Source organism: Rhinopithecus bieti, unplaced genomic scaffold (genome assembly GCF_001698545.2).
Source record: "Rhinopithecus bieti isolate Rb0 unplaced genomic scaffold, ASM169854v2 scaffold_1673, whole genome shotgun sequence".
Classification (NCBI taxonomy): domain Eukaryota; kingdom Metazoa; phylum Chordata; class Mammalia; order Primates; family Cercopithecidae; genus Rhinopithecus; species Rhinopithecus bieti.
Genome location: NW_016804690.1, coordinates 4,429,985 through 4,453,424, shown reverse-complemented (window position 1 = coordinate 4,453,424; position 23,440 = coordinate 4,429,985). Strand labels below are relative to the sequence as shown.

Genomic DNA, 23,440 nt, shown 5'->3' with positions numbered 1-23,440 from the left:
CTTACAAAAACACAGGCAGGTTGGGTGCGGTCCACGCAAATAGCCTTATTTTAACTTAAAAAAATTGTTTTTATGTTCTGGCTTCTCAATAATTTTTTTTTTTAATTAAGGTATTTGTGACACAAAGATCATATATTTAAGATACAATTTGCTGATTTATGACCTATTTTTAACCTAATCGCCTCTTTTTTTTTTGAGACGAAGTCTTGCTCTGTCGCCCAAGCTGGAGTGCAGTGGCCAGATCTCAGCTCACTGCAAGCTCTGCCTCCCGGGTTTATACCATTCTCCTGCCTCAGCCTCCCGAGTAGCTGGGACTACAGGCGCCTGCCACCTCGCCCGGCTAGTTTTTTGCATTTTTTAGTAGAGACGGGGTTTCACCGTGTTAGCCAGGATGGTCTCGATCTCCTGACCTCGTGATCCGCTCATCTCGGCCTCCCAAAGTGGTGGGATTACAGGCTTGAGCCACCGCGCCCAGCCCAAAAATTTTTATCTTTTTTAGCAGGTTGATATGATTGGTAAAACTGATGTCTTGGCTATGTGGTTCTTTTCTAGTATATGCTTTTTTTACTAGGTCAGAATTTGTTTAAATTTTTATATCTATTTTCAGAATCTTTTAAATTATTTAAATTTAGCCCACCATAAGCTTCATTATCTTGAGAACATTTAAAATACTCACCATTAACCTATATATCAAAAGGCAATTTTCTGTAGGTAAGAAGTTCATTAATTTAATAAACTAGAAATTGACAATTATTTTATAATCGGTATTATCAGCTATTTAAATTTTCACTAAAGTTAAACTTTGTTTTGGGGCCATTAAGTCTCCTCTACTCAATCCCAGAAGAAAAGGGGAAGTTAGTGCTACTACTCATATTTTCACTGATTTTAAGACTCTTCCATATTTTCACAACTCTGAAATTGAGATCTGAAAATTGATGGTGTATCTTTCACTGGCAATAGTTTTTCTTCTTAGTGGTACATAAAATAATAGTATTTCTTACAATCAATGGCATGTTGAATTTGATGAAATATCTCTTCCAAAAGATGTAACAGCATCAGAATGTAAACTATAGGTAGTAAAAGTAAGAATTCTTGATTATTTGGGCAGTTTTCATCCCTAAGTCACAAAATAATGCCCACATATACATTAAGTTTAGGCCTCTAGCTTTTCTCCGTTCTGAGTGTTCTGAGTTAGCAAAAAGCAGCTCATGCTGACTCCCGGCTGGGTCCTGCTGACAGTGATATCGGTAGGATCTCGCATTTCCCTTGCACACAGTGGACAGCTTTATCCTCAGGGAGGACAGAAGCAATGTGGAGTCACCAGATTTTAGGATGTTGGCCTTGATCAGCTGCTGATCTAGTGAAAATCTGGTACCTCAGCCACATGCAACTAAATTCTTTACCCCAATGTTGGTTGTCAATACAGTTGCAAATCTAGCTAGTCAAGACATACTGCTGAATTCGTAAAGAAAGCCCAGTGTTCCTGTGCTGACCACACTCTCCAAAGGCAACATGTGAAAAGTGTTTATGTTTTAGCGCTTGTCTCTACCTTACTAAGCAATCTACTCAACATGCTCCCCTGTCTCTATAGGAGGCAGGTTCTTCCCATAAATCTAGTTCAGAAGGCCTTTCTTTACTTAGAAGACACACCTAATTCCATAAGCAGGTGAAATTAAATAAAACAAACATTAACAGAGGTTAAATATTTCTTGACAAAATATTACCTTTTGCTACCTGATTTCGACAAGCACGAAGAGATTGAAAAAGGCTAAATCCATCAATAGTCACAATGGCAGCCGGATATAAGATACTCAACTCTTCATTCTATTTAGGAAATTAAAAAAAAGTTCTTGAATAGATACATCAAATAAGCTTATCTACTTTTTATTATACTGAATTTCATGAATAATGTAAAATGAAAAATACTGGGACTAAACCGTCAACCACCCAACACCCAAAGCAAGGCAGAAGAACAGTAAGCAAGGCACCCAAGGCAGAAGAACAGTAAAAATAGATTAAAAAATTAATTTCAGAGTGCCTTTTTGCCAAAGACCTAAAATTCTTTTCAAAATATAACCTTTTGTGTATGGTAAATAATTGTCTCAAAGATGCTGAGAGTAACACAAAGAATTACAGTTTCATAAAAAGTAAATATACTCATTGCACAGATAAAACAGTACGTAAAAACAGAAGAAAGACAACTCACCTGAAATCCCAGACATGTCTCAATACACATCCCCAAATATATTCAAAAACATTTGCATAAGGCTATACCAAATATAGTATCCTAACATGTTTTTTACTACTCAATAATATGTCAATGATATTTTTCCATTTCAATAAGTGAACAAATCATTTTTTGTTGTGGCTGCACAGTCTTTCATTATATGCACCCTATTTTACTTAACCAGTTCGTATTGACATTCGGCATGGGCTCGTGCTTCCACTCTTGCTCTCTACAATCCACGCTCCACACAGCCAGTGTGCTCTTCGTAAGACATAACAGATCAAACCAATCTCCTGATTAAAACTCTCCAATGACTCCCTTCTGCATTTAGAATAAAACCTGAACTCATTAACCATGGCTGCAAGATCTGGCAAATATGAGAGGTCATCATTACCCTCAGACCTTTGCATGTGCTTGGACCTTCTCCTCTCTGATCTTCACCTGCCTAATTGTTCCTGTCATTCAGGTTTCAGTTCAAATGTTAGTTATCCAGAAAGGCTGCTCCTGAACCTCGATCTCAAACAACATACCTATTCTCTCGGCACATTACTATCTCATCAACATGACTTCCTTTACAGCACCTATCAGAGACTGAAATCACCTTGATATCTCTAGCTGCTTACTGTTGGTTTCCCTCCACCATCCCCAAACTGTAAACTCCATGAAAGCAGGAAACCTTGCATGTCTGTTACACCAATGAATCCTCAGGGATTAGAAGTGAACTGGGCAAATAATAGGCAGTAAAGAATATTTATGAATTAATATATTTTCATCATTACAAACATCACTGCAATAAACATTCTTCGGTCTATATCTTTTCACGTTACTAGGATATTACTTTAGCGTAAATTCCTTCAAGTGGGTCAGTTGGGTCATACAGTATTCACAGTTTTCATTCTCATATATATTAATTGCCTCAAAAAGTACCTATCAACTTATATTTCCACCAATAATACATGAGAGTGACTGTTTCTCTATATTGTCATCAAAAGTTTGTTAATCTTTATCTTTGCCAATCCAAAAGGTGAAAAGTTATCTCACTGTATTTTCTTATAGTTCTTAGATTATTAAGGTTCAAAATTTTCTTATATGTTTTTGGGCCAATTTCTTCTCTTGAGATCTGCCTTGCTCCTTTTTCTACTGGACTGTCAGACTGTTTCTCTGTTTAAAAAAGACTTCTGGGCCACAGGAGCATAAGCCACTGGGGAAGGGACATGGCATGTATTCTCATATGACAAGTTCACAAGGCTAGGCACGCATGGCTCAGTGAGCACAGCAGCAGGGAGAGAGCCTCCTCACTGACTTAGGGGAGCTAGAAAACAGAAAAGACCTAATTAATCACTAGCAAGTCAATTTCTCCAAAACCAGGTAGTCTTCCTGAAGAAAACACTAATACAAATACCAATGGCCCCAGATCTGTAGATACTGTGCTAGATGACAGAGAAGATCTCTTTACAGAAGCTATTATACAAAAGAAATTTCTTTGAAATTCCAGAAGGAGATTTTCCCTCTCTTTCGAATCCTCTCCTGCAACAAATGACCTGCTGTCACTCGTACTAGACTCATTGCTCCTAGAACTGAATTAGAGGAAATATGCTTCTGTGAGCTCTGACAAATCTGGAAGTCTATTAAAAAGAAGCAAATAGAAGGTATTTTTGATATATAAATGGATGTGTCAGATCCACAGCTGTTTAATAAAGCATACAGAGTAACAACAAAGACTTCCTTCTTGATAAAAATTGTGAAATGATTTTCTTGGTTTGTATAGCAAATAGCAAGCAAATATTTAAATGTTAGTTATATTTTTCCACTAGTTCTAAAAAAAAGAGTATTATAGACATGACCAAATTTAATGTATTTTAAAAGCTTCGTCCTCCAGTGAATTTTAGAAAATGAAAACATCTCTGGAAAGTTATCTTCAGTTCACAGATTATTGTCTTTGATTTCCAGCTGTTCCTTGTTTCCTTTAATAGTTCAATTTCTCCTATCTCCCTATGATGAATATTATTAGTTACTAAGACTTAAGTCTTCAGCCTGCAGTTTTATTTTCCTACACTCTTTACTTGAAAGAACTCATTCACTATCTATGACTTCAGCCATCATGTCCAATCTAGTCTCTGTGCCTATACAGCAGTTTTGTATCATTACATGATACCAGTAACGATTTCCTACCATCGCCTCAAACTCAACATGTGCAAAACCTCATTTAATAACATTTACTGCCAATGTAGTCCCTTATTCCAACGTTGACAATGGCACTCCTCAGGATATCTTAGAGACATCTTTAGCTCATTTTTAAAAAATTGTCCATCTCTACACAATAACCAGGTCCTATTAAGCTTCTTCAAAGCAATTTTTTTTTTTTTTTGAGATGGAGTCTCACTCCGTCATGCAGGCTGGAGTGTAGTGGCGAGATCTCAGCTCACTGCAACCTCTGCCTCCCGGGTTCAAGCAATTCTCCTGCCTCAGCCTTCCAAGCTGCTGGGACTACAGGCGCATGCTGCCACGCCCGGCTAATTTTTTGTATTTTAGTAGAGACGGGGTTTCACCGTGTTGCCCAGGCTGGTCTCAAACTCCTGAGCTCAGGCAATCTGCCCACCTCGGGCTCCCAAAGTGCTGGCATTACAGGTGTAAGCCACAGTGCCCGGCCCCAAAACATTTTTGTACTGGTCCTTTCTCTCTTCCCATAGCCATTTTAGTCCCAGCTCCCAGCACTCCACATCTGTTACAGATAACTTAAAAAACCAGATAACTAGCCTCCCTAATTCCAGTTTATCTTGAAGAAAGAAATCTTCAATAGTCCTTTGATTACATCACTTCCTTCTTACAAATCTTTAGGAGTTTCTCTCATTTCCTAAATCAATTCTAATTTTCACTTGGTTTTGAATTTATGCAAAATTTGGCCACTCTGTTTGACAGTTTCTCATTATTTTATAACATAAGTTTCTTTGTTGTTGCATATATAGTTCTACATTCGAATCTTCTATCAAATTTTCTCCTGATTACCTGAAACACTTTCCCCTCTTTTCGATTACCTAATTAAATTCTATACCGATTGTTCAAGGCTTAATGCAAACCTCACCTCATCAATGAAAATTTTCTTATTTTCCTGGTCCAAATTGAACTCCTCTTTCTCTAAGCTTGTACAGAATGTATTCTGTCCAAATAAATTACCAATAAATTAGGTATTGCTTTATATTACTGATTAATTCATCCATAGATATTATTAGATTTTAATCCTAGTCTCTCTTACTAGATAAGATGCTTTTGCAGCTCCAGTCCATCTCCCATGCAAATTCAATTAACAAATGCATACAGTATCTACACCTGCTTACTTGAAATCTTTTGGAGGCTAAGTAGTACAACAAAGGGAAGGCATTATTACATAGGTTTGACTATGCACTCTGCAAAACAAATAAAAGCAAATTGGTTTAAATGGCCCTATAATTATTTTTTGACTAAGACAACCAAAATGTTACAAGGCACCTAAGAGGTTAGAACCTTAGATACTAAGCAGTATTATCTTCTCAGTTGAAATCTTCAATGAATATATCTATTTTCCACTATGAACAAAAGCTTAGTAAACCCTTTTCTGAGAAACAGTTAAGTACAAGGTAGTATCACTAGTAACAAGAAGGCCAATTTTTTTTTCTTTTACTCTAGGTAATTTTGGCACCTAAATCCAAATAAAAAAAGATATAAAGTTATAGAATATCATATTTTGCCTTAAGTCACTATTAAATTCTAAAAATAAGAAATTTTCTTGGCTTCTAACTAAAGGGTTTTACTTTGTTGTAGAATGAAACATATAATATTTCATGAAATAAGTAAAAGCAAGACTGGTATTCTTTACTCCACTACAAATAGATTATATTTCTAGACTATGATAGCAGAGTTAACTGTGCCACAAGACAAAGATATCTTTTAAGTTTCCACCCAAAAAAGAGGAGAGAAACTGCTTCAAAGTAATGCCACTATTACTGTTGGAACACAATTTTTTACACTACCTGCTCAGTCACCCCGGGATGTCGTGGTATTTCATAGGTTCTGCATTTAAGTTGAAGTACTGGGTCCTCATTCAAAAGCTGTGCAAGCAAGAGCACACCATTCTAGGAGGAAGAACAGAGAAGGTCCCTGCTTGTTTTCTTATCAATATACCTGAGCAGGTATGGCCAGGCAAAGAGTACCATTTCCCCAACAGTTTTCCAGAGATACCAGGTACACTCTTTTCAGAATACAGCTCCTCTTCTCTGTATCTTCTACCAGAACTTACCATGGCCTATCATAGCCTCTACCCCAATAAAGCATCAACTACACGTTTTCAGGCAGCAGGTAATAAAGTCACAAACTAGTATAAAGGGGATGCACAACCAGATATTGCAGTCAACTAGTGTTTCCTAGCTGTAGAAAACTCAACTCACCTCAGTATAGAAGCGTACATAACCGGAAGTAAAACCCACCACAATGCAGGTCCAGTCAGGACGCCCAGTGGAACTCCTGTTACAAACAAAATTTATTATCTTAACAACTCATAAATCAAAGCAAAGGGAATAGATAACTCTTATTTATCCTTACCTCTTTTGGCTTGCTAGTGGGATACATAGAGCACTGGTTACACATTCCCTAAAAACAAAAACAAAATCATATGCTTACCCACTGAACTTACCAATTACTTTTATTTCTTTATAATTGGATGTTAAAGGACAATAACTGGAAGATGACTTCTGTGAACCAGTTTTATTTGATGCATAAGTAAAAATACAGTAAAACTCTACTACCGGTAAGGTCCATAAAATTCATTCACACAAAATATAATGCCACATGCATTTGAGGTTAATAAAAAACAGAATTTTTCACTCTGTCTTGTCATGAAAAACATGAAAGTACAGAAAGCAAAACTTTACTTACACAACTGACTGTATACAGAACAGAGCAAAGCTCAAACGATCCCCATGCAGCCATTTCCTACTATGTCCCTCCCTCTCCTCTGCTTCAGCTAAGAACTTCAGCCTGCCTCGTTGTTTGAGATCAGGAGCTGGGAAAATGGCTGAGGAACTGCCAGTCACGTTATATGCAAACTGTATTTCTGCAGGGTACATTATTTTAGGAACTTACGTATTTCAACTTGCTGGCTTTTCTATTTTGCAGAAACTGCTCTGATCATCTATTTCTAAGCACATGTTAGGTGTGATGTTCCATAAAAAAGATATATATTTTTTTTTTCTGACACGTAGATTTCATTTGTCAGGAGCTCAGAAACTAAGTCTCAAAATCAAAACAACTCTTACCCACTGACTTTTATTAAATGTGTCAAACCTGAGGATCATCACCAGCTTATCCAAGAAACTACAAACACTTCTACGCCATACATCATACTAGGTAATCCATGAACAAAATTCATCTTCGTGTTTGTTTGCTGTTTTTAAAGTATTATGTTTGCTTTGCATTTCTGACAGAGATCAAATGTCTTTAAAACACTTAGGCTAAATGGTGTAAGGAGAAATATTACCATTTATTTTGATAATAGTAGAGAATATTTCAAATATCTACAATGTGCCAGGCTATGTTCTAGGCACTTCCACTTGGTTTCTTTGATCTGAATTCAAAGTCTGGAGGATTTTCTTACTCACTCTGATCTGACAGTTTTCAGTCATAAAAATTTAATTGAAAACCAGTTTTGGGTTCAAGGTTCTAGGCTAGCAGTTCCATCATGTAGTCACATTGGATATCATAGTTATAAAAGTTTTACTGGGTCAGCAGGAAACTGATGTACCAACTTGCATTTCTGAAGTATTTATGAGTTTTAAGAATTAATGTAGTACTGTACCCTTCAAGTATAAGACCAATATCAGCAAAGCAGAGAAGACAATGACTGCCCTTGACTTTCTGGATGAATAAAATTAGTAATGGAGAACAGAGGAAAAAGACAAAAAGGATTTCATGAGATTCTTTTCTAATTCTTCCTTAAATCTTCCAACAGAATTAAAAATAATAATTAGTTGATACATAAAATTTACTGATCAAATCATTCTCTACAACGTATAAAGTTAGGATGCATATACATTCACTAAACATTTCAAATAATGAAATTTCTTTCTTATTTTAAAAAATTGGATTTTTTTTAAGACACAGGGTGTCACTCTGTTGCACTGGCTGGAATGCAGGGCATGATCATAGCTCACTGCAGCCTCAAACTCCTGGGTTCAAGTGATCCTCCTGCCTCAGCCTCTCGAGTAGCTGGGACTACAGGTGTGCACACCATGTCCAGCTAATTTTTAAATTTTTTGTAGAGACAGGGTCTTACTATGTTGCCCAGGGTGATCTTGAACTCCTGGGCTCAAATGACCTTCCTGCCTTGGCCTCCCAAAGTGCTAGGATTACAGATGTGAACAACTGAGCCCAAACAAATAATGAAACTTTTTAACAGATTCACTTACAAGTCAAACAATTTCATACATACATGTAACACACAGAGAAACAAAAATTAACTGGCACCTACCCTTCTTCGACATTTAAAGAACCACTCCAGCCAACAGCAAATTGCATTTCTTCCTTTCCTTTATCACTATATTTCCATTTTGCTGAAAGAATGAAGATATCATATAAAATAATTTTAGCTATAATATACTAAAAAAGTAATTTATAAATTTTGCTCTTTCCCCTTAGAATATGATTACAAAATTTAACAGTTGTATGTTAACTGACTTGGGTCTTTTATAGGTAAATATAAGATAAAATATTTATAAGATTCTTATAATACACCTAGTCTCCTGGCCTTCAGCCTCTCCTTTCCCCAATTCAACCAGTATAATGTTGTCATAGTTCTTATAGAATAAAGTTACTAATTCCTATGCCCACCCTGCCTAGTTTAGGACTACTTTTATCTTCAGATGACAGAGAAAATTTTTCTACTAGACCTTTGCTACTTGAGGGTAAATTTGCTTTGTAAGACCATTCTATATACATTTTACACACAATCTTACTTTGATCAGTAAGGTTTGGAAATCTACAAGGTATGAAAAAAACCTCAATTTTAATCTTCAAAAAAAAATTATGAGTTAAAATGTTATGCCCAAAACAGAAATCGATAATGAGTTTTCAAATTAAGAGTTGAAAATCACCTCACTCACATTGTTGCTAAGAAAAGGTCAATGACCTTTTTAGCTCTGACTGTCCCTTGCAAGAATTGAGCAACGCACAGTACTGCCCCTGCAGTATCATATACAGAGAGCTAAGGTAGCTACAGCCAAGACAGAAAAAAGGGAGAAAAAAACAGAATGCAAGGGGGAGAAAGAGGGAAATGGGGTGGGGGGGAGATAAAATGTTATATTATTTTCACCTAATCCATTTTCTCTTCTATCCAATGCATCAAAATAAAGGTCGCTGAAAAGAATAGGATACTCACGCACTAGAAATACAGCTTTTTGCTCTCGAGCTATTACCATAAGATCATTGGTTGGTGATAAGGATAAAACACAATCTTGGAGCCAGGAAGTTTTTTGTGTTTTGCAAGTATTTCCTTCTTCTTCCTGTGGGTAAAACTACAATTACTGCATATGCAAAAATACCGAGAGTATTCAAACTCAGCTTGCCTGCCTCAAGGGGTGAGGGGGAAGAAAAAAAAGAAAAGGAAATATTTCCAATTCTCATACACTTTCATAATATTCCTTATCAAAGATCGTGAACCCAAGAGGCGGAGCTTGCAGCGAGCTGAGATCGCGCCACTGCACTCCAGCCTGGGTGACAGAGTGAGACTTCGTCTCAAAAAAAAAAAAAAAAAAAAAAAAAAAAGCCAAAGATGACTGCAAACAAAATACCCGCTATAAACAAATCTTCAGTTTTGAATATTAATTCAAAAAATTTAAATATAAACAAATATAAACTAGCAAGGCATTAAAAGACTGTCACATAGTGGCCAGGCACAGTGGCTCACACCTGTAATCCTATCACTTTGGTAGGCTGAGGACAGGAGGTCAGGAGTTTGAGGCCAGCTTGGATAACATGGTGAAACCCCATCTCTACTAAAAATACAAAAATTAGCTGGGTGTGGTGGCACGTGCCTGTAATCCCAGCTACTCGGGAGGCTGAGGCAGGAGAATCACTTGAACCCAGGAGGTGGTGGTTGCAGTGAGCTGAGATTGCACTACTACACTTCAGCTTGGGTGACAGAGCGAGACTCTGTCTCAAAAATAAATAAATAAATAAAAATAAAAGTCACATAGGAATCACTCCAGGAATAATTCAGCATTAGGAACTTTAGTGACTAATCCTATTTACAAAGAGATAGCTAGACAGCAAAGAAAAAAAATCTGATGTTTATTATGGTTACAGGACCTATAAAAGCATTTGATATAATGTTATGCTTCTTTCTTTTTATTTGGCCTACAAGGTGTTTTCTTTTTTCATTAGACATTTACATATTGTATAGGTAAATTCCCGTGGTTAAAAATTCAACAGCTATAAAAAGGTGTTCTTTGAAAAGTCTCTTATACTCCTGTACTCTAGCCATCTAGTTGTTAACTCTAGAGACAATGCAATCAGTTCTTATGTGTATTTCCAGAGATACTTCATGCACATTTACTACCCTTTTCCTCCCTTTTTCTTACAATAGTAGCATAATATATACATATTTCTATACTTTGCTTTTTTCTCTTAACATATTCCTTAGACTTCATTCCACTTCCACATGAAGTTTCTTTATTCTTTTTAATGTCTGCATAGTATTCCATTTTATGGATGCACTATAATTTATTTAACCAGTTCCCTATATGCGTGGACATTTGTATTACTTACCATCTTTTGCTGTGACCAACTATGCTGCAATAAATATGTTTATAAATTTGTCAGTTTGTGTGGAAGTGTATCAGTAAGCTAAATTCCCAGAAGTAAAATTGCTGGGTCAAAGGGAATGTGCATTAGTAAATTTGCTGGATATTCCCAAACTGTGCCCCACACGTTGTATTAATTTGTAATTCCATCAGCAATTTTTGAAAGTGCTTGCTTTTTCACAGGCATTTCGAAAATATTTTAATGGTGGATCTCTGTCAATTTAATAGGTAAAATGTAGTACCTCAAAATACTTTTAAATTACATTTTTCTTATGAATGAGAATTTAGGCATTTTCTCATATACTTAAGAAAATTTCTGATTTTTATATAAAGGAAAGGAACAAACTGCATAATTTTCTACGAACAGTTTGTTCCCTTCCTTTGTAGATTTCCCATTGGGTTGTTGCTCTTTTTCTAATTGCTTTGTATACGCTCTTTACATACAAAAAAAACCAAAATTGGCCCTTTGAACATAAGTGATGCAAATAGTTTTTCCTATTTGTGATGGTTTAATTTTTTCCATGTAGAAATTTTCTACTGTCATGTAACTAAATTATCCATCTATTCTCTTATGGCTTCTAGGTTTGATGTCATGTAGACTCCTACCTTACTCAGCCCTACTTAATGTCTTTTAGATTCAATTATTCAAAAGGGGAGGGAAAGACAGGGGAAAGCTATGCAGGTTAATTTCATTTTATAAAAAAGTAATAATTTCATGCTTTTTAAAAACTTGTACAAAGCATGCATTACAAGCATTATAAAATCTAAAGATTTTAGAAACAGAAAATCATCCTAGTCAGAAATGTTATAGTAGTATTGTATTTCTAGGAATAATAAATTATTTCTTGCTGGGATACCATCAAAGAAATGTTTAAAACACAAATAAAATATGGGCTATAGGGAATCTTTAGAAATACCCCAAAATGAGCCTGAAACTTCTGGGACAGTCATGCAATTATTTTTCTTTTGCAATGAGATATTAGGAAACAAACAGATTTGGAACTTTTTTCTCAAGCAAAATAAGCTAAGGAGGCTGCACCATCTCCCGAAAGATAGGGAGAGCATAACATTGGCAAAATCTCATTTTATTAAAGCTCTACTTTTCTTAAGGAATTCTGTATCTAGCTTGTTGTTTTTAATGTTTGTTTCCCTACAGATAAATTAGAAAATTATCCCCCAAAGATAAAAGTTATAAGGTAAAACTTAGTTGTAATTAAATTTTTCCCTGGTTCCACAGCTTCTGCTGTAGGATAGTCTTTGTTTATCCAACACATCACTCCTCATGATGGCTCGCCTGTAAGGTGAGGACAACATTACCCTATGGTTTCCTCCAATAACTGAGACTCCAATTATACCAACTGTAAGGCACAGGACCTTCTAAGTGATTAGAGTTCCACTTTCAGGTAGGAGCTTCAAAGAGGACAGCTCATATAGGAATATTATTTAGGCATTGCATTTGATAAGAAATTGGGAGGGTCCAAAACTCTTTGATTGGTCTCTGACTCTTATCCTAAAATCTCCCTCTCAATGCAATAAAAAAGAATCAACATAATGCTTCAGGAAAGGAATACAGCCCTTATTTGGGCATGTTCTCAAAAAAATTTGTTTTAATAATTGAGCATCTATACAAATAGATTCCTTCCTCTTATCACACTTCCAAAACTATTTTAATCAGTAAATCCTAAAATATTATAAAAGTTGCTTTTCTTTCTTTTCAATAAAGAATATTGTTCATAGGTTTCTGTCCCATGTTTTCAAAATAATGCCACTAACAAGGATTAGATCTGATGTTTATGTGCACAGAAAAGACAAAGAGTCAAAGATGGAAGACATTTAGAGGCCAACTGGTCCAAAATCTAATTTTATAATAAAGAAAGTGGAGTCTTGGGGAGGTTAAGGGATGTGCTCCAGCCATGGAATTAGTGTCAGAGCCCAAACTAAAATCTAGACTTCCTGATTCTTAATTCAGGTGGTCTTTCCATTCTATCACCCTGCTCATCTCTGTGGGTAGCTGTACTAGCTCTTTGGGAAGCTTGTCTTTACTTGAGATTTGACTCTAGTCTCATATTCAATGAAAACCCTTTTCTCCAAAAGAACTACTGTATTATCCGTTTATTCCGGCCTAATCTTTCTGTAGTTCTTTGAGTCGATTTAGAGCTAAAAGATGACCACTGTATTTGAATATGTGAGCCAGAGTATTCTTGAAGTATTTCTTCAAGAACTCCTTTAAAAATACATTCCCTCTCCCTTCTGTCTTTCCATCAGAAGTTCTGGTTCTTCTGGCAAACCTATCCTACCGTGACTCCTAACCTTCTTTCAAACTTACTGCAATTAAAAGTCTTACCACTCCCTGCTACCTGTATATTCTGTGACTGCATTTCTCTCACACTAGACAAGAGGCCCTCTGGTTGGCAAAACCTATGGTTTATATTATTTTTCAACTCCACATGTAGCACACTCCACTAATAGAATATATGAGTAAATAACAGCATTCCCTTTCTCTTGAATAACATATTATCTATTCATACACCTGAAACTGTATGACAATGAGCAATCAATGTAAAGCTAGCATATTCAGTCCTTAGTAATGTTTTTTCTTCATACTAAGATTTAATAGTTCAAGATTCTGGCTGACATATCCATGGTAAGTACCAGTTAAAGAGATATAAGAACAGAATACCACTGTATCATAGTCCTCTTAGTTGGGCCTAAAACTCGGTGTCAGATTATGATCAAGCTGTCTGCTGCTACCCCAACAAATGGACTATAAGTGATCCCAGAAGCAAACATGAATTTTGTCCCAAAAGGACTAACCATGACAAAAGCATTGGAAATAGACGTCACTTGCTTGGAAGCAAATTCAGAAAAATGATTCCATAATCGATTATTATATCCCTAACCCTGCTTAGCCATCTTATACATGTACATTTTTAGTTACATGAAACCTGAGAATAAAACTTGATGTGGATTAAGCACTCTAGTTTCATCTACCGAAGACAGGGGAATAAAGAAGCAAAAAGCGAAAATCTTCCATCATTCTTTATTGCACTTTCTTTTCTATGTCCTTTCTACTTCTCCAACTTTCTCTGTTACTGTGGTACCAAAAATATATCCTCCTAGTTTGTCATGGTAAAGTTGCTTATGTACAGCTGAGCATTATATATTATAAACATAGGTTAGAAAATATGATAATATTATTATATCATCATTAGAGTTTGATGTGCCATAAAATTCTAGATCTAAATTTTTAGTCGTGCTTCTCAAGAATGATGCTAACTTGTCACATCATTCTGAGCAAACTATCACAAGGACAGAAAACCAAACACCGCATGTTCTCACTCATAGGTGCGAATTGAACAATGAGAACACTTGGACACAGGGTGGGGAACATCACACACCGGGGCCTGTGGTGGGGTGGGGGGAGGAGGAAGGGATAGCATTAGGTGATATACCTAATATAAATGACGAGTTAATGGGTGCAGCACACCAACACGGCACATGTATACATATGTAACAAACCTGCATGTTGTGCACATGTACCCTAGAACTTAAAGTGTATATATATATATATATACATATATGAAAAGAATGATGCTAACTTGTCACAAAATGCAATGGTGTTGTGTTCTTAATACAAGCTCCGCAACCACATGGGGGAGCAGCTGTATACCTATTGCAACTGGAAGTTCCTGGTCACACGTAATTCTAAAGTAACTTTTTTGTGACTAAGGCACAGTATTCAACATATCAGATTCAATGCAAGGATAAAAAGCCTCTAATGACAATAACCCAAACCAAATAATATCCTTAAAATTATAAAGAGGTAAAAATGTATTGTTTCCCCATAAGCTTAGCTATAATATTTTGCCACCAGCCAGAGTAAATTTTACCATACTATGAAGCAAATTCAAAACAAAAACCACTGGAGGTATGGATGGGAGAAATCTCAGATAAATCAAATTTCTTTTAATAAATCAACAAATTAAGAAACTAAGTGTAAGACAATGTAATCAAAGATCCTAGAACCGCTTGTCTGTATAGATCAACAATCTCCCTCTTACACATGTCATAATCCTCTTGAAGCCAACTGACAGGATGATACAATCTTAAACAGAAACAGAAGGAACTACAGGGATCATTTGAGTGAAATTCCTCATTTTCCAGAAAAGAAATCAAGTTCTAGAAAGAATAAGTGGATTTTTACTAACCATACCAATACTATAGATAATACATTTAAAGCAATACACATTGATTCACACAGTCCTTGGACAATTTACAGAGGAACTCTGGTCCTTCACTTCTAAAATTAGAGGTCACAGGAAGAATGAGGAAATGGCCTGTGGGTCAGAATCCATGAGAATGACTAGACCCTCGCTGTTCTCACATCTCTCTCTCTCTCTGCTTTAATGTATCCTGTACAACACTGCCACAGTATTGCTCCAGAAGGGCTGCAGAAATACAAACCAAGAATAAAGAATGTGAGTCCGTCTGAAGTGACTCCTGTGCCAGATTTTTCAGGGAAGTCTCAAGTCTAAGTACAAATAACTTGATGAAAATATTGGTACAGTGAAGATTAGAAAATCCCCTCTCAAGACTGGATCACAATGAACTAGTATTAAGTTTAACAACAAAATATGATTTCCAGTGCCAGTTCCAGAAAGCTCAGGCAAGAAATAGGGCATAGGGCTGTAAAGAACAATGCTCTGGGAAGCCACTGAATCTCTGCTGAGCATCAGCACACATTCAGTGACTGACAAGATGCAAGCTCATCATTTTGTTTTGTGTCATAAAGGCATTTGCCTACTAATTAGGGTTTTGGAAAACTTCCCAACAATAATGGGGCCCATAGTCTTTAACACTGCTCCCTTGAAGCCAGTGATTCAAAAACAATCATTTGACAAGGTAATTTCCCAAGCCATGCTTGAAATGTAAAACAAAAAAAGCACTTCACTGCTTAAAGGTGCTCCACCAGGGACCACCTTCCACCTTGGGTTTTCCACAAAAACTTGCCTCCCCCCAACCGTGGTGGCTGAGCTAAGCTCCACAGCTCTGAAAGCCAGCCCATCCCCTCCCTGCCACTGTGAAGTGGGTGTTCAGAGACGACTGCTCCTGGAACACAGGTGAGTGGAGTCCCCGAAGATCCATGCAAAACAGCCCGGCCGGTTCCAGCAATTATGAAAAAGTCCAGGCTCTCAGACCGCTGACCCTGATAAGTAGATGTCCTTGGTGCCACCTGGTATTGTAGTGACTCAGTCCATGTGCATCATCACCAGCAGAATCCAGCTTCCTGCTGAAAAGCCCTCTGTCCCGTTTGTGGATAAGACAGTGCAGCCCAACCATGGGACAGCTTGAGGAGGAGGCAAAAGCTGAAGATGGATTTTTGTACCTGGCTGATATGGTTTGGCTGTGTCCCCACTCAAATCTCATTTTGAATTATAACTCCCACAATTCCCACGTGTCATGGGAAGAAGCCGGTGGGAGGCGACTGAATTATGGGGGTGGGTCGTTACTGCCCTATTCTGATAGTGAATGAGTCTAACAAGATCTGATGGTTTTAAAAAGGGGAGCTTCCCTGTACAAGTTCTCTTCTCTTGTCTGCTGCCATGTAAGACGTGCCTTTCACCTTCTGCCATGATTGTGAGGCTTCTCCAGCCACGTGGAAGTGTAAGTTCAATAAACTTCTTTCTTTTGTAAATTGTCTAGTCTCAGGTATGTCTATATCAGCAGCATGAAAAGGGACAAATACACTGGCCTACATGGAGACAGCACTCTGGCTTTTTCTGAGGGCTGCTGCCGGGCTAGGTGCACAATTACCATTTGAGTATCTTGAAAATAGCTGGCAGTTTTCAGTTATTATACCACAACCTCTTCTCACAGACCTATTAGTGCATCTGAGACTGGGTTTATTTCTTCATATACTGGAAACTTTTGTTCCTTAGAATAGAAAATTATCATACAGAGTTTTATTTTGAGTTTTTCTTTTTATGCACTGTCCTCATGGCTATATTCTCCAGGGAGCTTCTTGTGGAAATCATATTTAATGAAGATATTTCCATATTGAAATGAGGTGGGTGTGGTAGTAAAGTAAAAAGGAAGGAGATGAAATATTTACTCTCCATTATGTTTGAAGTATTAGATGGCTAAGTATTAAAAGCAACCAAATTAAATCCCCCCAAATTACAGCAATCAGAACACCTGCTTCACTAGATTTTGCCAGCTGCCAATCATGTTGGACTGAGCTAATCTGTTCCTCCTTCTGAAACTACTATGGTAAATAACAATAAAACTTGCTTTTATAAAGGCAAAAATGAATGAATGAATGAATGAATGAATGCACCTATAAAACATAATCCTAGTTGCTGGGGGAGGGGGAATCTATAACTGTATTTTAGTGTGGCCTAAACTTCAAGAATTTTTTTTGAATTAAGACCAGTAAAAAAGTTTTCTTAATCTACAAAATACAGAAACCACTAATGTGCATTATGAAAAGGAATTCTTTCTAAACAACTCTATATGGGATAAAGCATATACTTTTAAAATTTTCTTTCTTTTGATTTTAAGCACACAATGCAAGCAGACAATAAAACTGTAGTAATTAAATCAGCCTTTCAACTATAGCTGGCATTATAGGGACTGGTAATTACTGGGTAAACACAGTGGCCAATGTTTTTTGGTTTATCAGCTATTGTAGTATTTACGCAGTCACTGAAGTAGCCAGGAGTAGTTTTTCAAAGCTTTCAACTTTTGTATGATACGTCCATCATTAGTAATTTATGTTGTTACTGTCATCGTGCTAACTTTCACAGATATTTATACATTTTAGGGGTACCAGAAAGATCTAGTGTAATCCAAGAGCTGTCAGCACATTCTCTGTAATTCTCAGTAGCTTACTGCCTAAGCCATAGAAATAAACACTCATCTATCCTTTTAAAGCAAGAAACATAGTGCTTCAGCAATTCTGAAACACAAAAAGAAAGTAAACATCACTACATTACTAGTTACTAAGGATTTTTTCGTTTTTTTCTATTCTGCTACTAACTATAAAATGCTCAATATTTTTCAAACTTTATTGTTTTAGATAGCAGAACTTTTTATTCTCAAACAAAACTTTATACAAAATTTCAATATATGAAATAGATAAAAGCATGAATGAGGAAACTACACAGCACCTCTATAGAACCCTAGAGCTCTCTCACACACAGCATGAAAAGTACTAGTCCAGGCCACATTTCAGATCAGAGACTAAAATTCTCAAAGGAAAGATCCTGAGATCTTTTCAACATAACTAAAGGCATGAACTCTTTCTAAATTTTATTTGAAGGGGCCCAAAGGAAAATTCTCACAAATAAATTAATCACAAAAAACTGTAACTTCAATCTCAATTTTAAAAATTACCTTTCTTTCTAGTGTTAGAGGAACTTAACTAATTTGGTAACTCTTATTTACTTCAACTGTCAATTCAAGTAGGATTAATTCTGCCATTTATTCTTAAATTGTATATATATGACCTCCTTTTCATAAAATGTTCTTTGCGCCCATTCATCTGCCCACTCAATCTTCTATTCATACAGTGCCGAAGAAAAACTCCTAAAGACCCCTATGCAGAACCCCTTAAAGTTAATAATGATGATCATTTTTAGATGTTAGGGATGGATTATTTTATTCTTTGTATTTTTCTGTAATACCTGAATTTTCTATAATAAACATGTGTCAAATATATTTTATTATTCAAAGTTCATTTCATAAACAATTACAATGGAACACCAAAACTAAAAAGCATACTTCTCTATTGCCTGAACAACTGTTTATTTGTTTTGTTTTGTTTTTGTTTTTTTGAGTCAGGGTCTCGCTCTGACGGCCAGGCTGGAGTGCAGTGCAATGGCACAATCACAGCTCACTGCAGCCGCTACCTCCTGGGTTCAAGCGATCCTCCCACCTCAGCCCCTGAGTAGGTGGGACTATAGACAGGCACATGTCACTTTGTCTGACCACAGCTGTTTAATACTACATACTGAATCTAGGTGCCACGGAGTAAAAGAAAGTGACAAAAAAATTCCTGCTCAGAAACTATCATCTAGTTGGATAAACAATACTAGTAAATAAGAAATCATTCTCTCTCAATATAAATCAGAATAGATTTAATAGCTACAGTAAGTGCAATGAACCTTAAATTGCTATTGGAATTGAGAAAAAATAATAAGACAATGGTATGCATTCCCCAAAAGAATAAGTGAAAAACATATGAAAGGATGACAAACCTTACCCATAAATTTAAAATACAGATTAAAACACTGAAATGGCATTTTACATTGATCTGATGTAGCAAAGACTGAAGTATGATAACATACGAGGAGTCAACAATTTCAAATACCTAAGAATAGCAAGAGAAAAGCACATTCATCTTTCACAGTCTTGTTTCCCAATACAGTATTTGTTAAAAACATGGATGGAGAAAATATTTCACTTAAAAAAATAAACAATAGCACACAGCCAATGATAATAAACAAGTGGCTCAGAGCTGTTTTTATTTCTCTAAACAAGTAAAGAAAGGTACTCTCATACACTGCTATTTGGAACACAAATTGGGGAGCCCTTTAGAAGCACCATGCACCAATTTCTGTCAAAATGTAAAATGCAGCCTGGGCAACGTGGTATGACCCTATCTGGAAAAACAACTAAAAAATTAGAGGATGAGGCTGCAGTGAGCCATGATCGTGCCACTGCACTCCAGCCTGGGTGACAGAGCAAGACCCTATCTCACAAAAAAAAAAAAAAAAAAGAGGAAAATGTATATATCTTTTGAATTTATTCTGATGGACTAAGGCTACCTAACATTTATTGAGCACTTACTATGCTCCAGGTATTCTAAGCATATATCATTTAATCCTCATGGCAATCCTATGAGTTTGATATCGTTATCAATACCACTTCAGAAATGAGGTCACTGAGCTTAGAAAAGTTAAATAACTTGCCCAAGGTTTCATAAGAAGTAAGTGGCAGAGTTGGGACAGAAATTCAGGCAGTCAGACTCTCAATTATGACACTATGTGCCCACATGTAACCAAAGATGAATGGCAGACATAAAGGTGCTTATTGTAGCATTGCTCATCATAGGAAAAAAGAAAAGAAAAGAGCAAAGGAAAACTAGATGTCCTTCAACAGAAGGGTGATTAAATAAATCACAGTACAGCTATTCAATAAAATAGTATTCCTTGAAAAGAATGAAATAATTTACATATATGGAAAAAACTCCAAATTACATTAAATAGAAAAAGCAAGAAGTAGAATAATGTGTAAAATTAAAGTCTATTTGGCCTTAAAGAAAAGAGGGTAAATTAAACACATGAATTTTACTCCCAGTCTCCCCAGCACCACTAAAAACAATAGTAAAAGAATTTTTTTTAAAAGGCAAAACCAGTAAAGACAAAAAAACTTTCCTCCAAAAAACAAATGAACAAAAATGAGAGGAGAAAAGGCACAAAATATAAGAGCTAGAAAGCAAAGGAACAGGTGAGTTTACAGTTCCTAGAAAGCTAACTCCTAAACTGATGGAGAAGAAAGCTGAGAAGCTGCCCTAGTTGCATTGCAAAATCACCAGCAGCCTTAGGAATTGGCACCAGGTCCCCCTAGAAGTAAAAGTATGGATGGGGCTAAAATCAGGAGGCTTGGTAGAGAGTGTGTTTAACCAGCAGTCAGGTCCCAGGCTCCCTTTCCCTACTCCACCCAGCCAGATCCCTGGTAGAAGACCAGAGGCCCCAATCACCAAACCAAAACTCACTTAACAGAAGTTACTCTGTGGAAATGCCTGAGGAGTGCAGATCTGAATTAAAATTAACAGTTATAAACAAGAGGAAGGAAAAGCTGCAGCTGACTACATGGAGCTTAAGCATTTAGGCATAAATAATGCCACAGAGACCAAGCCTGGACAACTTGTTGCTCTGTGGCCAAAGATCCAAGAAGAACTTAAATTTTGTCTCCTAGCAATTATTTAGCTGCACTTTTCACAACAGCAAATCACTTCACTAAACTCTACTAAAATTAAATTAATGATCTTATAGATCAAATGCTCTGAAGGTCAAAAAGTTTTGGAGAACAAAATGGGGAAAAGGCAAAAAGACAGACTGGGAGGGTTACATTAAAGGCCATGGGCTAAATAAACCAAGGTTTCTCAACCTCAGTGCTGTTGACATTTGGGGCCAGAAAATCCTTTGTTCTGTGCACTAAAAGATGCTTAGCAGAATTATTGGCCTCTACTCACCAGACGCACCTCCCTCAAGCTGTGAAAGCCAAAAATATCTCCAGATGATGCCAAATCATTGCTAAATATTCACTGAGGAGGCAAAAATCGCCCATGGTTGAGAATTACTAGGCTAGACCAAGCTTGTATTAATGTAGAGAGGAAGATCTTTGGCAAAATGTATGTTTTTGACAATCCAAAGTCCAAAGTCCTAACAAGAAATGGCCTAATGAGAGGGAGACCCTTGCCCAGCCTCAGAGGATAACCTGGGGCATATCTTTACTGTGCAAGCGTTCTCCTTCCACCTCTGGCCAATCTGGTGCTCATGTCGCCTGTGTGGCAGGTGGCATGAGAGTCTAATGAAAATAACGAAATAAGGCAAAACATTTTCCAACATCATCCCAGATTACTAATGTTCTAGGAATCTCTAATCAGATCGTGCTATATTCCACTTCTCAGCCTGTAAACAAACATTTCTCTGGGGCCTCTATCTGACCAGCATGCTTTTATTCTCTGTTAATCTGCTAAATCATAATTGCCTCTCTAAACTGTTATAACAGTTTCTATAAAACAGATGGAGCACATTTCAAAGACTCCTTTGAATGGAGATTTTCCATGCTGCCTACCTTAACTGAAGACATTGACCCAGAACCTTCCTGTGCTTCCTGATCCAGTAACCACTACCCATTTACCACCTATTAACCACTACCTATTTACAATTGCGCAAATTCCCAAGTCTATACTTCCTACCGTTGGCCTTAATACACCAATGAAGGAAAGTCCATTAAATCAGTCTTGCTATGAAATTAAATTAAGTCTTTCAAGCTTCTTCCCAAACTGCCTCAATTCCCTTTACAGCATAAAGCTGAACAAAATATTCTCCTCTAATTACTTCTTTCTCATAGCAAAACAATAATAATACCAACAAAAGCCTTTAATAATACTGTCAAAAAAAAACAAAATAAGATGATAATAAACAATAAATACAACAAATGCGTAAAAGCTATTTACTATTTGTTATAGGATCATCAGTCAGTAGACGGCATAGTACATCTACCTTCTTTTCCAATGTCCCCAAGCCAGCCACTATCTTGTGATCATGTCACTTAAAATCAAGCTAGTATAGAGGAAGATCTTTGTTTTACCTTGTCTTTTATCCCAATCCATCTTTCTCCTATCCCAATCCATCTTTCTTCTACCCCAATCCATTTTAAAAGCTTGTTCTGCTTGCCTTTTCAGTCTCTTATTGTATTTATTTACAGGCAAGTAGTAATTCCTTAACCTTACTTTTGTCACTTGCCCAATTCAGTACACTTGCCAATGAACTTGACTTGTGTCCCCTTGCCCCCACCCCAATTCAAATGTTGATGCCTTAACCCTAAAGTGACTGTACTTGGTTAGACATAGGGCCTCTAAGGAGGTAATTCAGGTTAAATGCAAATGAGCTCATAAGAGTCGGTTAGGACTGGTGTCCTCATAAGAGGAAGAGACACCAGAACTTGCTCTTTCCCTCCCAGCATGTGTACACAGAAGAAAGGCCAAATGAGGACACAGCAAGAAAGCAGTTGTCTGCAAGCCAGGAAGAAAGGCCTCACCAGAAATCAGCCCCAATGGCACCTTGATCTTCGACTTCTAATCTCCAGAACTGGGAAAAAATCAGTTTTTGTTGTTTAAGTCACCTAGTCTGTGGTACTCTGTTACGGCAGCCTGAGCAGATGAACACAGACACGAAATAGCTACAGCAGAAAGATGTTTGTCTTCTATCATAGAAACCATTAAAGCTCCTAAGCCTACCAGTGTCATACATGCACACTTCCTTGGACATAGCTGGCTACCGCTGATAGTGCATATTAAAATATGCTTTCTTCACTAAGCCATTATTATAGCTAACACCTATAAATAGAATCAGAATCAACCTAGAGTCAGAAAAAAAAGAGGCTTTCTCCTTTCCTAAACAAGCCTTGTCCAGATCCCAGTACTGTCACTCTGAACATAAAAGTCATTTTCTGCCATAAAAGTAAGAAACTACTCTCAAAGAGCTAACAGACTTGTGGAGATAAAAAGCACTGTGGAGTTTTCAGTCTTTTGCTGAATTCAGTAGCAGCGAGTTGGTCTCCTTGTCAGCATTCAGTGGCAGTGGCTGCTGCT

At 36.8% G+C, this 23,440-nt stretch overlaps 1 protein-coding gene across 1 annotated transcript in view; it reads right to left on the bottom strand.

The window, feature by feature from the left end:
• RAB3GAP2 (RAB3 GTPase activating non-catalytic protein subunit 2) overlaps window positions 1-23,440 on the bottom strand; it is a 119,781-nt gene that overhangs the window by 54,233 nt on the left and 42,108 nt on the right. The window contains exons 3-8 of the mRNA XM_017870008.1: window positions 9,633-9,756; window positions 8,727-8,808; window positions 6,803-6,850; window positions 6,649-6,724; window positions 6,235-6,336; window positions 1,725-1,824 (exon numbers count right to left, since the gene is read on the bottom strand). Coding sequence (XP_017725497.1) covers window positions 1,725-1,824; window positions 6,235-6,336; window positions 6,649-6,724; window positions 6,803-6,850; window positions 8,727-8,808; window positions 9,633-9,756 — 532 coding nt within the window. The remainder of the gene's footprint in view (window positions 1-1,724; window positions 1,825-6,234; window positions 6,337-6,648; window positions 6,725-6,802; window positions 6,851-8,726; window positions 8,809-9,632; window positions 9,757-23,440) is intronic.